Below are 18,203 nucleotides of genomic sequence, written 5' to 3' on the forward strand. Positions count from 1 at the left end.
CTCCCTGAAGAGTCCATAACTTAACATCAGTGATGACAGTATTGATATAAAAAGTTTTTTCCTTCTAGTGCCTCGTACTCAGTATCTGCTTTCACAATCAAATCAACTCACCACAGTTAATATTTAACTTAAAAGACCATTGAAAACAAATATCTTTAAAAGCAAATATAGCCACAAGAGCAAATATAACTGAAAAATTTTATGTCCGAGTGACTTAAAAATTGCTGCAATAAGAAAGCTATGAGTATGCTCAGGGCTGTGGGTGGGAATAAAGAGATGACATCTGAAAGTCTCCTTCTACCTTCTACCAATGACCACAGAAAAAATATTGCTATAATATCTGACATATTGTAAGCCATAAAAGCCAAAGGTGGGAAAAGCTGAACTGACCTTGGAGGAGAGCGTGAGCACCTTTAACAAGGTGAAGATCTAACCAGCCATTCTCCCTACCATGTAACATGAAAGTCATACAGCAGCATTTCCTCCCCAGGCAAAGCAGTTTTCCACGTTCCCACCTCACCCAGATAAAAAGCTGCTGATTCCTGCCTGATCTACCATTTTTAATATTGGTACCTTTGTGTCTTTCAAATTATAAGACAAAGAGCTCAAGTGAAGTTTGGTTATTTGTAACATACATAAGGGTTGCTATGTGGAGTTCACATTTATTTGTACACCTCTTTGGAAATGTAAATTGCTGGAGAAGTGTTACTTATTTCTAAGACAAGCACTGCCTGACCTCTTCTAGCTATCATGAAAAGCAAACTGCTGCAGGGGAAATTCTCATCTTAATGCAAGCAGACCTGCAAACATGATTTTCATTTACATCAGTATGAACTGTGCATCTATAAATATATTAATATAACCAGCACTGTGTCCTTCAGAAGGAATGAAAAAAAAAACTGCATAAATTATTAAAAATTATCTAGAGAAAAAGTGACTGTATTGCAGTAAGGTAAGGTTTTAAACTGTCTGGGGCAAAACAAATGATGTTATAAATTACAGAGCCATCACTTCTTTAAAATGCAATCTCAATTATGGAATTATTTCATATCATGTTAAATGTCACATTTCTCTTAATGAACTGCCAGTCTCTGTTCCTGTTAATCTTTTTCTTTGCATAACAATATTTTTGTTCTGACTGATGATGAATTCTTTCTTCTTTAATCCACACCTTTTCCAGTTACCCTTTAATTTCCTCATAGCTGATTATTTCCTGTGTAAAATAAATCTGCATAACTATTAACAGATTAATAAAATTAAAATTATTTTGAAATTTGGCATACTTTTCTCACTGTATAATACAGTATGTTCTCTTAAATAAGGAAACATCAAACAAAACCATAACCAGACCAAGAAAGCAAAGACAGAGAGTACTACGGGATCAATCAGGATGGCTATGTTCGAAAGCTTTACCATCACCATAGTAGTTGTTTTCCCCTGTAACTGCCATATCAGAAACAAGCAAAGAAGCTTCAGAACAAAAAAGTTTTAAGGAAAGCTCAGTATTTTAAATACAGGGGCTTGTAGCCACAGTAGTCAAAAGGCTACAGACTAACGCTATAACAGAAGTAAGATGTGTAGGAAGAGAAAATGTTCTCACATTAAACTGATAGGAGAACATCATCACATGACTGAATAAGGGTTTTTTTTTCAATTAAAAAACCACTTGTCATTACTGCCTAGGTTTTAAATACATCTACAGATTTCATTTGGATGGATGGATCTCCCTGGTACAGAGAGCAGATCACAGTTCTCCATGGTTTTTGTGCAATTATCACATAATAGCCTGGTTGACATTTAGGTGGGGAATACAAGACAACGAAAAAAATCATGATTCTGATAACACAAGATCACAGTCAGCACTGAGCTAGCTGCAGTACAGATGACATCTAAATCCCATGTTCTTCTTAAGTACAAAACACTGAAACAGATTTTTCATCACAGTTGTTTTAATGGTGTCATAACCAACTTCCTTTATTGCCCTTAATGGATAATTAAGATGCTTTCCTCTTATTTAAAGGCTCAATATAACTATATTTTGTAACAGTGGGAAACTGGATTGAACCCTAAGTAACCTGAGAAGCGTTTAACAGGGGACCCATTTAGTGAGTCACAACAACCTCCAGCGCCGTAATGGTTTAAAAATATATATATTTTTTTAAAAAAGTTCTCCTTTTCAGCCAATAATCCTACACAGTACTTCTCAGTGGGAAGAGCTTAAGTTACTAAATAGCTGAAAAGCTATTACTAAATAGCTGAAAAGACTGGTATATTTAAAGAATTTTAACTGTTAAAAAGCAATCAGTGAAGACTGACACAGACAAAAATTCAGTGTGTGGCTCTACTTTGTATTTACTATTAGTAGAGAGAAATTAAAGTCTTAGTTGAAAACCGAACCTCACAGTTCCTGCAAATTACTGACTCCAGATAGTAAACTTGTGTCAGATCTATTCCTTCTCCACAGACATGAAACCAAATTTCTGTCCATAACGTATTCTTCCTGCATTGACTCTCACAATCACAATTTTTTATTTAGATTTATCTGATACCTCAATAAAACTGTCAGATCTATGAAGCAAATTAGATGGAGGTCCACAACAGGAATGACAAACCAAATAGGTATGAGAATCAAGAAGCATCTGCAGTGGCACCAGACCACACATTCTCCTACATCTTCACCTCTACAACAATGCACAGAGGAATACTTCAGCCCAAATGCCAGAAATCAAATCTACCCCTTTGCACTGCTGTCACTTGAGATTTCCTGCTACCTGTGCATCTCCCCGTCCTCTCCACCACAGATCTGGGCAAGATGGCAGAAGGTCACAAGAATAGCATGTGAAGCCCTGGCTCCTGGGAGAGGGAGGAGGCAGCTTTGGCTACTCTCTGACAGCAGCCAGTTATAGTGTTAGAAACTAAGAAGGAAGATCTGAGGGTGGAGGGAAAGCCTGTCATCCTGGGAGAGCAAATAACTAACACAGCAGCCTGACACAGGTGTCTGGGGCCACAGTAGCCACAGCCTTCACAGCTACAACTTCAATCTTTACTTCAAGAGAAAGGATTTGCAGGTCCCCGAGCTACCGATGAGCTCCACTCCTGAGCTCTGGCCTCCCTTTCCTCCGATCTAGAAAGCAACAGGAACAGCAAGGGCTTTTTTCACTGACTCAGTAGTGTGCATTCGAGGTCACGCCGGGACAAACACACACAGTCTGCTCTGCTGCTCCAGGCCTCCAACCCAGCTGCCACCGTGAACAGCAATATCAGCTCCTGCTCTCAACAGAAAACACTGTATTTACAGCTAATTACAGAAATAACTGTGTTTTGTAAAGACTTGCAAGCTAACTCAGGTTTGAGCAGTTCAGGTTCCACTTTCTAGGTTCCCACTTTCTTCTTTCCAACTTACTCACAACATTGTCACTGAAGTCATCTTCATTTCTTGATATTTAATACAAATAGAGCCCTCAAAGAAACCCATTACTGAACTTCCTGGGGGTTATGAGAACAAATTCTTCACATTTCAAAGGCTGTTATCAGAGGGGAACAGGCTGCACCTGAGGAAACAGCAACCTCTCACAGGAATATGGGAAAGAAAGGCCTTCCTCATGCTCTGTTCGATTCAAACAAGGTGTTAGAGGGGTCTGTGGACCTACATTTGGGGTCAGCTGGTTCCCTTTATCAGCAGCAGCCTCTGATAACAAAAATCCAGACAGCTTCTACCACTTCTACAGCCCCGACAAGGCTACTGCCTCACCAGCAGGAGCCCCCTGTGGGTCAGCTGCCTCAGCGGTGACCCAGGCTGCTCCCACAGCTCATCCCGAGGGCCAGGCAGCTGCAGAGCCATGGCCTGCTGCTCCTCAAGCTCGCTTGAAGCCAGGAAGATCAGAGGGAGCCAGCCTACATAACTAGAAATGCTCTCGGAGGAGTTTTGCAAACAATTTCATCAAGCATCACTGACAATATAAAGTACCAGCTTTTCAGGCACCATGATAACTCCTTATACCGGCGTCTTCAAGAATTGGTACTCTGTGGAGTGTTTACACAGAAAAACACAGCAGATGATGCAATCTTTTATGCTATCCAACCTTTCATATGAATCTTATATGGTACATTATAGAGAAATTCCTTATGGGATTCTTACTGTGAAAAAAGAACTATTTTTTTTTCAAGTTGTCAACATAGCTTTAATCATTTTAACAGTAAACTATACAGCAACAGTCTTGTCCCTCATAATATATCCCTGACATGCTCCCCACAGAAAAATCTATATGGAAATTCATGGAAACATCCTCTTTAATACTCAGCTGCAGTTTTAAACTGCAACTCCATTGAGTATAATTCTCTTTATTACAAACCTCAAGCCTCTTTGCTCCTGCTATCTATTATTAATCATCCTATGTATCTAGAAGGATGCATGGTTTAATCACACTTATTTGATTCTTTCTTTTACTATGCCACAGGGCTTCATATTAACAAAACTCCGAAAGCTTAAGGCACGACTTCCACAATAACGCAGACCTCCTGCAGCTCCTTACCCATCCAAGGGGATCCCCAAAGACAACTAAAAGCTCCCAGGAAAAGCTTCAGGGTCAGTCTTATTTAGGAGAGTAAAGCATAGACATTTCCATGAAGATTCTCGTTCTGTTTTTCTCTCCAAAACCCACTCCCACAGTTGAGAAAGAGCAACTCCCTGCCTGCAGGAACAAGCACTAAAGCATTAAAGCACTAAATTTCTGATGCTCTTCCTCACTCACCTTGCAACACTAGAATTCGTTGTGGTGTTAGTGCAGCCTGAAGAGTTCTTTAAAGGACCAAAACTAACAATTGGGGCAGGGAATGGGGGGAAGGGAAAATTTCTATTCAAATCTTTAAAAAAAATTATCATTCATCAAGTTTTCCTATTCTTGCAAATTACAGTCAAGCTAACAATACCTTCTAGACCTGCTGTTTCATACTTTGAAATCATATTTTGCACTTCTGCCTCTCAGGTGCCCGCATAGTCATACGCTGTGTCTTGCAGCCATGGCACAGAGAAAAAGTCTGTGTATGTACTAAAAAGAATGGCAAAGGCTCAAAGATTTTCTTTTTTTTAAGTCAATACATATCCAAAGGCCAAACAAATGCATCCATACACAATGCAGAGAAAAGTTAAAGCGAAGAAACTACTAAAAGCTAAGTAACAGCTATACAGCCCAGTCTGTGTGGTAACTAGCATCAAGCACAAGGCTCTATTCATTTAAGTTCGTAATTGCTTATGGTGTTACTCATTAAAGGTTTATAATACTTTACTTCTACTCAAGACTGAGTGCGGGGGAAATAAACAAACTCTTAGTTAGCCAAATTCACACTACAGGATCAGAAATAATTCTTGCACTTCATTTCATAAGGACAATTCCTAATACACTTTAATTTCCTCTGGAATTTTAATTAGATTGAAAAAAAAAGAATGCAGAAATGGCATTCAAGGACTATTTTTCATAGCAACAGTTACTCAAGATGTAGTGTCCCCTATTGTATCTTCTCAAGAAAGCTGTTTTTTATAGCTCATCCATTTTTAATTTGATAAAACCTCTATGTTCTGTTCTCCCTTTTCATTTGACTGCTGAGTCTTCTCATAAATGTTCACTTCCTAGCAGCTACAGCACAATGAACAGAAAGTAAACCACCGTTCATCTGAACAAAGACACTCCCACACAGTGGAGTATCTATGTCTGGGAGCCCTGCTGTAGAAAAACACATGCCCACAGTTATTCAAAGATTCCACTTCAGCTGCAGTGCAATGCACTGTCAGGCATGAATAGCCTTTCTTTTACCTTGTTTATTCAAGAACTATGATCCACTACAGCCTGCTTTTAAGTATTTGATATCCTACACTGAAGAGATTAAATAAGCCCGACACCAAATGAAAAACTTCAGCCACGCTGCTGATTTTTTGTAAACTTATGAAACCAAAATCTGAAGGTCTTGTCCTTAGAGACTAAAAGGCCTTTGCTCTAGGATTTTATATTTATTGTGCTAGCAAAGTCAATTCTATCTCTGACAGATACTGATTTCTTGATAGATTCTCTCCTGCCTTGAGTGCATTTGAAAGCAAAACACCCATCTCTCTAATTTCCATACTGTTCTGCATGTAATTAATAAAAAAAACCAATCTAAACTGACTTCCTTTCCAAGCGCAGTATTGCAATTTAGTCATTCGTGGGAGAAAACATGAAAAGAAAGAGGACTGTATTTAACATCCTGTTTTAAGAATAGTCTTTCATACTGGGAAGGTGGAAGATGGGCTATAATAATACAGCGTTTAAATAAGTAAATACGCATGGGGATGCACACGTGTGTGCTCTCATTTCTCATGCCTCCAGTGAAAGAGGTCATGACCCTTTAGACTTTAACCTCATCACTTCCAATTTTTCCTCTTGGTTCTCAGAAGAGAAATTTAACCCATCTGGTTTTCAATTTTACGAGGTCATGAGCCATGAAAGAAAATATAGCATTAAAAAAAATGGAGATACATAATCTTCTCTCAGTCTATAAGAGTAGATGACACAGATGTTTCTGTTAGGTCAGGACAAACTTACAAGAAAAAAGAAAAATCCTCTCCGCAATATTACACATCCACATGGCTACTACTGAGTATTTCTTCTTTGTTGTACTTATACATCTCTAGTCTTTCTCTCAAAATAATACACGACGGCCAACCTTAAATTCCCCCCAATACAAAGCTGGGAAAATCCTGCCTTTGATGTCATCAGTAGGATATTTAGCCTAGTGCAGCAATGAGGCAATAACTTCATCAGAAGCGATGGTTATATTTCCTACTACAGCAGGGTGAAAACAAAGGTCCCACCTTTTCTTCTGCTCTATGGCAACATCAGGCAATACAACCAGAGAGAGGACAACCTACATCTGAGCTGGACATTTCAAGGCATTTAACAGTGCTAGTGAAAGGTGAGATTTTTGTTTTCTTAAAAACACAGACGAAAAGTTTGCAGCCTCCCTCTGCCCAGCCACGAAAGCCATAGAGCTTCAGCACCAACTCAAAAAAAACCCCTACACCATTTTACACACAAATAAGTTTGTAAGATCATCTACAGACTTTTCAGTATCCACCAAAGCTAGAGCACCATCAATATAATCTCTTGAAAGACTTAAAATATGGGGATGCTTGGAAGTCAGGTAAGTTCATAGCGTTTTATACACATAAATGATACAACAAAACTAGTCATCTCAAACAGCACAGCACCTTCAACAGAGGACTAACTCATATTTCACTGCAAAAACTTAATGATTCACGTTTCATGTATTTAAGAGATGAAATCTCACAGTAAAATGCAACATGCAGGAATGCTTTTTTTTTAAGCATATCTTTAAAACACTTCCAGCATCTTCCAAGTTTTGAAACACAGCAACAGAAAACGGTATGTAAAGCCAGATAATAATTGTTCCTAATACTATTTCTCTAATTGCCTTACAATCCAAAGGCCAATCAAGTTCTTGCGGACTGTGTCCACCTGAAGTCCTGTTCCTTTCTCCAGCATAGCAAATACACCCTGAGCTGTTAATTGCAGTAATGCTAATTAAAAGACAAAAAAAAATGACTGCATTAACAGTGAAATTGCCAATTAGCACATAAGGCTCCCTCATTATTGCTGGTGAATGAAATGTGAAGTCTGATGTGGAGCGCAGTCATAAAAATAAAAGACATTTCAAAAAAGCTGATAGGTCACATTTTCAGCTTACTTCAGAAATTCTGCTGGAATCAGTAGCTGAGAAATTGACCTATAGGAAAGAAAGAAATTCCTACAACATTTTGTAAAAATTACTACAGAAAAGCATTGCCATTTTGCACAACTGCTTTCACCATGATTTTCAGAGGAAAGAGTACTGCCCTAGCGTAGACACTAAAAAGTATTTAAAAAGAAAATTAAAAAAGGCAAAAAGGCTAACCTTTCAGTGGATAATTTCTCGTGTTTTTATACTCCACATAACGCTTCCCCATAAGGGACTAATGCATACTGAAAGCAGTCCAGGTGATCCTAGTTTCCTTTATTCTTTAGAAGGAATATTTATTCTTGTGTCCTTCAGTCTCTTTCAATTACCATTGTATGAAAGTTAACCAGATCTCCACAACCCTAGAGCTGCTTGCATAAAGTGACTGTGCTCTTCATATAGTCTGCATTTCCTCAGCTCTCTCTCTCTCTTTGTCTTTTCCTTTTAAAGGCTTTGAATTCTAATTCAGAGGTCTCATGGTAAATAAAATTGAAATACTTTCAGCATTATCTTCCTGGTGAGAACTGGATTATATATTTGTTTTTCACTTGCTCCCTTTTAATCAAGCATTTTGTTGACCATAATCAATTTCTTCACTCAGGAGAAAAATGTGCAATTATCTACAATGAAGAAGGTTTGTCTAAGGAATAGGGTGGAGGGAAGAGAAATCAACAGAACCATCTGTCTGACATTCCTACAACATTATAAGAGACTTGTAATTAACTGCTTGCCTACCAAAGTCTGCCAGCTTTAACTCCCCCGTGTCACTGATCAGAAGATTCTGTGGTTTCAGGTCCCTGTGCAAAATGTAACGCTGGTGGATGTAAGACAGTCCTCGCAGCAACTGAAATAAAAATAACTGAAAAAGAGGGGGACAAAAAATGACCTCTGTTAATATTTTGCATATAACCACAGGTGATTTCTTCACAATATGCAGGGTGCTTGCATATTGTGGTAACATTGTGTCAGAATTCCTCCCAAACTGGTGTAATTCCCACCCAAATTTAACACAACAGAATTTCCATCTAAAAAATAAGTACTTTGCAAGGACTAATGCCAGCCTCCAAGCCCTACTGTATCATAGATTCAATTTGCCTGCTTTAAAAAGAAAAAGAGGAATACAGCCATGTGCAGAAGGCTCAATTTCTACCAAATTATAATTATATCCCATTTACCAATATGGCCTTAGAGGTTAGGTGGTAGCGTGAAGACAGACGTGTATCTTCACTAATTATAGGAAACAACAGTACAGGGTGAATAGGGATGGGGAGATAAGGCTGGGGGATGGGGCACTGGAGCTAAAACAAAGGCATAATTAATAGTACAACAATAATGCCTGTGTACCCAAGGAAATCTGCAAGTGTGATAGATTTTCTCCTTCAAAGTTTTTTTAATGGGAGGTGCTTATGTATTTTTCATTAGGAAATAATAATTCTCACTGAACCTAAAGATGACTTTTGAAACCTACTTATAATAGTCTTTAAGATAAATTTAGAAACGAACCCAACTCATCCCCCATGTTTCTTTTAACCCTGCACTGGACTCTACAAATGCTTTTCCTAGAGCTAAGCATTGATATTGTGTATTTTTGTAATTTACAATTACGAACAAAGAGCTGGATGACAGAGATCTTTTGTCCTCCCCTTTTCATCTCCACTCCCATCATTCTCCCGCATTCTTATTGGTACCTGCTGTGAAAGGCTGTAAGTGTTACCCTCATGGATTTTGTCAATACAAAGAGTAAACAATTGTTTCCCAGGAGTTTTCTTCTCAGGTTTGTGAAATCTCTCCTAATATACAGACCCTTCCTATTGCCTGAAATATTTTAAGAAATACTACAGTTTCCAAATGGAACACAACAAACCTTTGCAAGGCCAAACATGGAGGATTCAAGAGCAGATATGGACCTCATGCCTCACAGCTCAGTGGCCAGTGAAATACGCTCTCTTGGAAGACGTGGAAACCAGATTTGGGAAAAGTCAGCCTGGGCACATGAGGATTTCTAATTAACTTGCAACACAAGCACCCTATTTAGTGATTGCTGAAGTGAGCAGACATTACAAAAAGGGTTACAAAATCTGATTATAGAAGAGAATAAAGGCTGACATGAAAGAAATAGAAATGTCATGTTACTGAAGTTGAAATGAATTTAATTGCATTTCATTTTTTCCCTGAGTGCAGACACAATACACTGTATGTTTAGCTATTTAGCCAGGGCACAAAGAGCCATATCAATCACCTTCTTGCCAGGGTTGGGTCTAACAATGTGCTGAGGAAACCTAAGAGCAAAATACAGAAACAAAAGAAAGAATAGCAGGAAAGTCATAACATGAGCACATTCCTTTTTGAATTGTGGTTAAAATGGAACTCATGGTATACAAAAACTATTTTAATAAGAGCAGGAAGCAGAAACATCTTTCATTACAGCCTTAAAATATAAATTAAATTCTATTAAATTACTTCAAAATTGTTGTTTTTTTTTTAATAAAAAGATAGGGAAAATAGCCAGTTTGCTAGGCTAAATCAATGGTATTTAACTTCAAACATTATTTTTAAATATGCAAAGAAATTTCAATTATCATGTTATCTTACAGCACTGTAATCTTCATAACTTAAAATATATTTATCAATGTGGGCTTTCACTTGGCTTTAATGCAAAGAGTCAAGTGATTTAACATGATGTGCTAAGAAAAAAATCCAGCAATTTCACAGCTAAACAGAATAAACATCTACTCTTGAGGACAGCTTTGGAATGTAGTTTTATTCCAAACTTGTAGACATGCTGTACTCATCAAGTACTTCCACAAAAGTCAATTAATTCACTCACATACACTGTATCAACTGCTTTCTTCTTGGAGGAAGATCATGAAAGAGAAGAGGAAAAAAATCTCCCTGAATTCGTTACAGGGTAAACTCAGCCATTGTTTTGTTGCTTTCTCTTTTCCTCTTCACCTTTGTTTTTATTTGGTAATGTTAAATGTGAAAAGATTTAAGTGAAAACACGAGCCTAACACCTGGCAGTAGAGCATTCTGAAACCACAGGCCCTTTGGGATTGCTTGGGAAGAGAGAAGAGTTAAAAGAGGCTCTCCATTTCCAACACTTTGTCACTCCACAAAAAGAAAAGACAAATTGGAAAGAACAGTTTCTGATGGCTCAGGAAACACTTCTGCTTTCTCACAGTCAAGTTTCCTCCCCTGTCTTTGAGAAAAGCCCTCTCCAAGAAACCCATTCCCCTTCAAGACTATCTGCATCACCTTCACAAGGACAGAAATGAATGCTAGATGAGGTACCATCACCTCTTACTCATATACATGATCTGAAATTGGCATACCACCTTTTGTGGTAATATAGATGATCTTACTTGCTCCTTTCTCCACCTTGCTCAATTCTGATCACTATGAAACCTCAGCCTGGGGCTTCTGCGGAGGGTTTTGAACATGCAACTGAACTGCCATTTCCCCAAGGCCACGGGATGACAGCCCTGCAGAGCAGAGGACAAATCTAAAAGGAGTCAATGGCAAATTCCACATGCATTTCAACAGGTTGGTTGTGAGGGTAGAAACAATACAGATTTGTTGTTCTTGAGCTTTTATGTTAATAATTTTAATATTTGCATGGTCATACACAAGGCTGTATAAGTGTCAAATAACCTGTAATAAACAAACTAGGACATTACTCACGTACAGTTTGTAGCGTATTAGTAAGAACAGAGGTTTTGGTGATAAAATTAGACTCTCAAAATGACAAGGGTCATTGTGATGAGAGCTGGAAAAGACAGGAAACAGGAATGGGATTTGTCTCTAGAAGTCAGATTTTCAGCAAGTCTTAACATTAGGAGGCTCAACACTTTACATTCAGACCAAAAAAAAATCTAATACTTGTGCTTCAGGCCTTTCTTATTTATTATAGCCATGAAAAAAAAGTTCCTTTTTCCCTTAACAGTTATGCAGCTCTCACTTTAATGAGCAACATATTTTAACAAAGAATTCTCATTGTCAATGAGAAAAATGCATGCAGGTCAAAGCTAATTTGGGGTTTATGGACTGTGATATTAAAAGAATATTAGCAATTTTTAAAACTTATAAGAGAAAGCCCTCAACTCCACAAAAAGGTTAGCACCTGTATAGTCTTTCAAGTATAAGGTCTGGATAGCCACTTGAGCAACATTTGACCAAATGCCTGTTTAAACCAATTACATTTTCTGAGAGACTTGCCAGCTGCCCGGATGAACAGTCCTGCTTTCATGGTGTTTTTCATGAGCCTGGGTGAGCGTGCAACCTGGACCATTACATGCATGCATCTCATAGCTGCAAGATGTCTCGTGTGCAGCAGAATGCTTTACTGTCTGTTGGCCTCTGAATGTCACAGAGGATCTTGAGCTCTTCTCACTCAAATGAGCTTATAAGCTGAACGCTGACACAGGCCATCCAAAACACATCTAACGGGTGGGACTGATGGGAGTTAACACTTTCTGACTTGGGTTCAGAAAGCTCTGATGAGTCTAATGATAAAGAGAGATGCTCATGCACAGCCGATCTGTGAAGCGCTCAGATGACTCCATAGAGTTGCTCTTCATTCTCAGAGATGGTATAGTGTTTCTGTCAAAGGATACTGGGGTAAGTGAAAAGCAGAAAGAAATTCACAACATGCCCAGAGAGATTCTCCAGAAAACGTATCATTTCCACACAGTGCCTGCTGAGGCATCAAGGACCCCAGTGGCAAGAACGATGCTGCCCAAGAGAACAGAACTAATGAGGCCTTTGGAGAGCTTTTTTAAGTCAGGAACTGTCTTTCCCTGATGGCACTGAAGGATTTCTGAATTATTTCCTGCATTTGAGCTCCCTTACCACATGTTGTATTGTGGGAACAAAGGACCTGGCCTTAGATACAGAAGTAGAAAGCTACATGGAACCTTTTAGCCTCTAGAAGATGCACAAAACTCTTGGCTCTGCTCTCTCTGCAGCAAGAGACTGCAAATGGAGCTGATCTAACCTGGACCAGGATTTCACATCAGTTCAGAAGAAAGCTGAAAGCAAGACTGGATTAATGTGCTGGTCCTTTAGCAAGCTCATGTTGCTATATCAGCATAGTTACTTTTGAGAAGTAATACACAGTACTGCACAAGCTTTGTTATCCCTCATCACTGATAACATAAATGCTCCTGCTTGCTCTATGTATCAAAGCACACCAGCTGGGTATCACGTAATCATCTGAATTCCCCTGTGTGTATTCAGCATCAATCAATATCATATTCAGTCTTAATAGGCCATCAAATCTAAAAATACCTGCAAAAGAAACTCAACCCAGGACACGTCACCTCATGCTTGCAACCAGTATACTTCTCCCTATCATCCAGAGGATATTACAGACTTCAGTGAATTATCGGCTATTTACAAAGGGAAAAGGAGGTAATAAATCTCCATGGTACTATCTCACAGCCTTGGAAATAAACACAACCGAACACCATGCTCAGTTACGTTTGGGTTTACTAGGCTGTTTGGGAGTTTTAGACCTACTTGTTTTAAACCATTAACATAAGAAAAAACTACCTGGTAATACATATTATCACAGAAGCAATGAGAAATGTCTCTGTGTGACTTCTGCTAGCATGTCAAAAGCTCATCAAGCACGATCTTTTTTATCACTGTTGGTTTGCTATTCTTTTCCCTCTTCCCAACCAGAATAATACTCACGAGACAAAATCCAGCTTTTCACTTTTAACAATGTTCTGGGGAAATACTGAACTTTTTAGGTCAAAGCTTTGTAGACTCTCTTGCTTAAAATGTCAGAAGAAGAAATTCCACGAACAAAGTGCTGACTTGAGTTGAATTTGCATCCCTAGGAATAAAGGATCCCATCTGAATAAAAAATTGTTAGTCATTTGAATCAGCTTGATTTTCATGATCATAATAAGCTTTATCTCAATAAAAGGTTCTCCTGCAAACCAACTAGTTCTCTCCAAAAGAACTGAAAAATAATTCTCTCCAAAATGCATTTATAAAGGCTTGTAATTTGCTCCTGCATTCCTTAGATGAGAGTTACCAAAGACAATGTCACACAGAAAATGCATACAATACAGTCACTGGGAACGTGCATTGTATCATTACTTTAAAAAAAGATACTAAAACTACAGATTTTCCCACTTATTTGCAGCAGAACTGCAAAGGAAAGAGATTGGAAAGTGTTAATTTGCTAACTTCTGTTCTCTTTGATGTTCTTTTAATAATTTTTTGTCCCCTCTGGGTACTACTACAGTCATTTGCAATGAGGAAGGTGTGCTTAATTAACTGAGTATAAAGACACTCCTTTATGATCAGTTACTAGTCATCTGCTAATGTACAATAAGTGGAAGACTCTTTCAGATTTTTTCTTCTGAATGGTAAAAGTAAAAATAAGTTCAATTAAATTAAATCTCCTTTTCTACCTTTCATCAATTCACTCCCATGCTGAACTAGGTCAGGGTGGCAACTGGTGCCTCACCAATTTTAAAGACACTGGAAAAAGTGTTTTCTTCATCCCTGCAACATCTTCATGGTTTTTGCCATTATGTGAACCATGGGGATCATACAGACAATAAATTACATGCGTATATGCTCCTTTCAGTTTGGAGTTTGCACATATTTCTCGCTGCAGTAAATATAAAAGTGACATTCTTCTAGCATGAATTTTAACACACTGATAAAGATTCTGCGTTTACTGTTCACAGTTGTGCATATTATCAAATCATTACTTTAAGTGACAAGACCGACTGAGTGAAATGCTGATGCCATTTTTAATGTCCGATAACTAAAAAGTCTAATTTAAATAATCAATTCTCAATGCCATGTGTAAAAGATGACCTTAATTCGGCATAACATTATTCTGGCTGCCGTACACCTGCTTGTTCGCTGAATGAGGAATGAAAAATAGCAACTTCTCAATCACATTAAAGAGCATCACTTCCTACTTAGCATATCTGTTGAAATATATTTTTTAATTCAACTCTACATCAGCAGCATCACTAATTTCATGAGTAGGAGACAGATTTCAAAAGTATGACATTAGTTTGATTTGCTTCCAGTAACAACCAATAAAATTAAAAGGACCACCATAGTATGTATTCACCTTAGAGTATCAAGTGAGACAACATGATAGGGGAAACAAGACATGAAAATCTGTCATAGCTAGATATATTATCATGGTTTAATTGCCCAGTTCCTGTGTACCTAAGTCCATGGCAGTCAACCTTTTGGTCAGACACCTCTAGTTACACACAGGTGCTCACAGGCCACAGCTTCCTCTACATCATGTAATCACACATTTGTCACATATGGATGCAGGAGCTGCCATGTGATCCAACGCACATCTCCCACAAAAAAGGGGACCACAAACCTCTTGTCCACAGCACAGACATTTACAGAATCACACGATGGAAAGAAAACAGAAACACACCAGCGAGGCCTACATCAATAACACAACTGTAACCTAAAAACCAAAGCATTTTTAGCATATCTTTCAGATACTAGGCTGTACCAACAAGCATATGGGTTTATATCTTATTAATAATAAATGGAGCTACTGCTTAGCAAGAACTGGTATGCCATGCTCTGCTACTGCCAAAGTTCAAGCAACTGCACTTCAAGTGCAGTAAACCTCACGCGGATGGGATACAGGAGCTGCCTAATCCTTCCATGTTCTGAATGCTTCCCTACCCTTTGTGCTTTAGATTATTCTAAAGCTGTAATCAGTTCAAGGATAAATATTTATGTTTACAAAAGACATCAGATGACAACTACCCTATGACTTTGACTCAGATTATTAATTTTCACATTAGTCATTAAATGACAAAATTATTAATCTGACAAAAACAGATTCAACTTTAAAAACTGCAATCATTAGTTAAGGACAATGTTCACAGTACTGCAGTATGGAGAGGAATAAATGAATACCGCAAGTGATTAAGTGCCAGAGATTTCTGATAACATCAGATAACAGTCACTGTATTTCAATGTTTTCAATTCAACATGCACTTCATCTTGTTTAGGAGGCCAGTATTAAAACCTTGGTTTAATAAATCCAATATTTTTATCATATCTGATTTGGGATTTTTGTTAATATTTTTTTTTAACTTAGAGTGCTCTAAAATTGACTGATCTCTTCTTGAGCATTTATCAGAGAAAGATGTTGCAGCATCCCATTATGCTCCAATAATTCCTACTAATTACATTTCTTTTAAACTATTTTTGTAGAAATTTTAAGACTGAAACTAGTTAGAGTTTTTTGCTGAAACATAAGCATATTTTTTACAGGGATTATTGGGCTATCCTAGGAAACTTAATACCCAAATTCCACTCCATACTTTGCCACATAACTTACATATGACCTTGATAGTCAACTATTTTCTCTACTCGGTATTACAGTGATAAAATACATTTTTAAAGGTTGTGGTGGGGGTAGGGCTTAGTTGGTTGAGCTTTTGCTTCAAAAATATCCATCAATTATGCATAGAAGACTGCTATGCCTGCTTTCTAGCAGCAAGGAAGGCTCAGAATTGAGATGGGTAAGAAGTCTTGAAGGCTCCTGGGAGAAGGCTGAATATTCCTGTTTCCTGCATGCAAGGTTCAACAAGAGGGTCTGCCTGCTTCTTCTAATCACTTTTTGGCCCTGGGAAGAGAAAAAGTGCCCAGGGAAAATAAACAAATCAGAGCAGCAATATTAGATGGAATAAGAAGAAACTGGAAGTTCCTTCTCCCTCTGGTCACAGTAGACGACAGGAGCTTTCCAAGTTGCCTGAGGTAAAGAATTTTGAGAGTGATTAAGAGACAGAGACAGTTCTTGTCTGGTTGACAACCCTGTTGTCATTCAGGTTGTTGTTGCACAGATTGACGAATAGTGAGTCGGACACCAAGTATCTTTTTATTTTGTCAAAGATGGTTTTTTGAAGTCAAATGCTCACACAAATCGATATTACCTCTAACACTGCAAGTAGAGGAAAAAAGGCAGAGAGAAAAAACTGAGTATGCTTTTCCCAAAAGACTACAGCTATTTCAATGCAGCATCACTAATTAAAAAGCAAATCAGCTTTCATTGATAGATTTATTTTTAAGGAAGGAATGCAAACAAGCAATGCAGGCATGACAGATGCAAGCCTGAGCTCCACTTGTTCCACCAGTAATACGAGTTACAGAAAACGGACTCAACTATAAAATAAATACATCAAAACATAAAGATGAATTTCCTTGGATTACTGGGAATGTAATAACATGGAGTAAAAGATGCAGTGAAAATAAAGATGATATTTCAAAGGTCAAAAGAAGTTAAGAACAGTTACATTTTCACAGACATGCGGAAATATACAAAAAAGATCTTAAAAATTAAATTATGAATTTACAAAACAAGAACCATTTTTGGACAGATGCAAACAAAAGCTCAGGAGAACCAAGGAAGGTAAGTCAAAAGGCTGGCGGAGATGTCCCTGTACCAGACAGAAAGAAGCACAAATCAGAATGCAGATCATCGTAAAAAAAATCACTGGCAGGGTCAGTTAGCTGCGGTGACCATTAGAGTTCCCGCTGTAGGAAGCAATCCAGATGTTTCAACTGACAGCCCAAGAATTATGAACTATCTCTAAAGGCAGCAACAGCTGTAGCAAAGAAAGCCAGGAATATAGATTTCAGTAGTCCGGGCCAGAAGGAACGGCACAGGGAGAGTCAGGAACAAGTCTTGTACCTCAGTTTGCCACAGCCACATTTTGGAGTTTGGCAAGTGCCGCACAGTGTATACCTATAAATCAGCTCTCAGCTTCAACCATGTACAAGGTTGCAGCAGTAGCTTCCAAAAGAAACATAATTATATGTGGGGTCATGTACTTAAGATTTAGTGCTTGCCGTCAGTTTTGGAAAAAATGAGATGTTTTCAAAACTAGAAAAGAGAAGATGAGGCTGTGCCTACTAAACAGGGACTTACTAACCTATTACCTTTTCTCTCCTCATCTCTAACTATAATACTGTACACAGTATATTAATATATAGTTATGAATAAATGGTAGATATGCAGGCTTGTTAGTTACCAAAGATGTATACAATAGTGTATTGGAGCTAACGGAGTTTGGCGAATCTATGGATTGAAACAACAGCTTTCTGCAAATTTCCCTTCTAGCTGCTAACGATGTTGCAGGTACCTAACCACATTCATGTCACCAGGATACTTGGTTTAACATTCTCAAGGACAGGCATTTTAAAAACAACTTCAGATAATAACATCTCAGTCTCACACACAAATTCTTTGAAGGGTTTAAAACCTGATGTTATTTGTAAGACTAGGGCCTCCACACATGAGTTACAGAATTCTGAAATCATTATGTGTGAATACATACATACCACTAAAAATGCTAAACCTAATACTTTAGGAAGCAATATTTTTTGTTTGGTTAAACATACTGTCCCAAGACTCCTAC

The 18,203-nt window shown here is 38.0% G+C and overlaps 1 protein-coding gene across 3 annotated transcripts in view; it reads right to left on the reverse strand.

Annotated features, from left to right (window-relative positions):
- Nucleotides 1-18,203, reverse strand: part of CDK14 (cyclin dependent kinase 14) — a 343,381-nt gene that overhangs the window by 171,217 nt on the left and 153,961 nt on the right. For all 3 annotated transcript variants that reach the window (XM_068405279.1, XM_068405281.1, XM_068405280.1), the window contains exon 8: nucleotides 8,503-8,626. In XM_068405279.1, coding sequence (XP_068261380.1) covers nucleotides 8,503-8,626 — 124 coding nt within the window. The remainder of the gene's footprint in view (nucleotides 1-8,502; nucleotides 8,627-18,203) is intronic.

Source organism: Nyctibius grandis, chromosome 7 (genome assembly GCF_013368605.1).
Source record: "Nyctibius grandis isolate bNycGra1 chromosome 7, bNycGra1.pri, whole genome shotgun sequence".
NCBI lineage: Eukaryota > Metazoa > Chordata > Aves > Nyctibiiformes > Nyctibiidae > Nyctibius > Nyctibius grandis.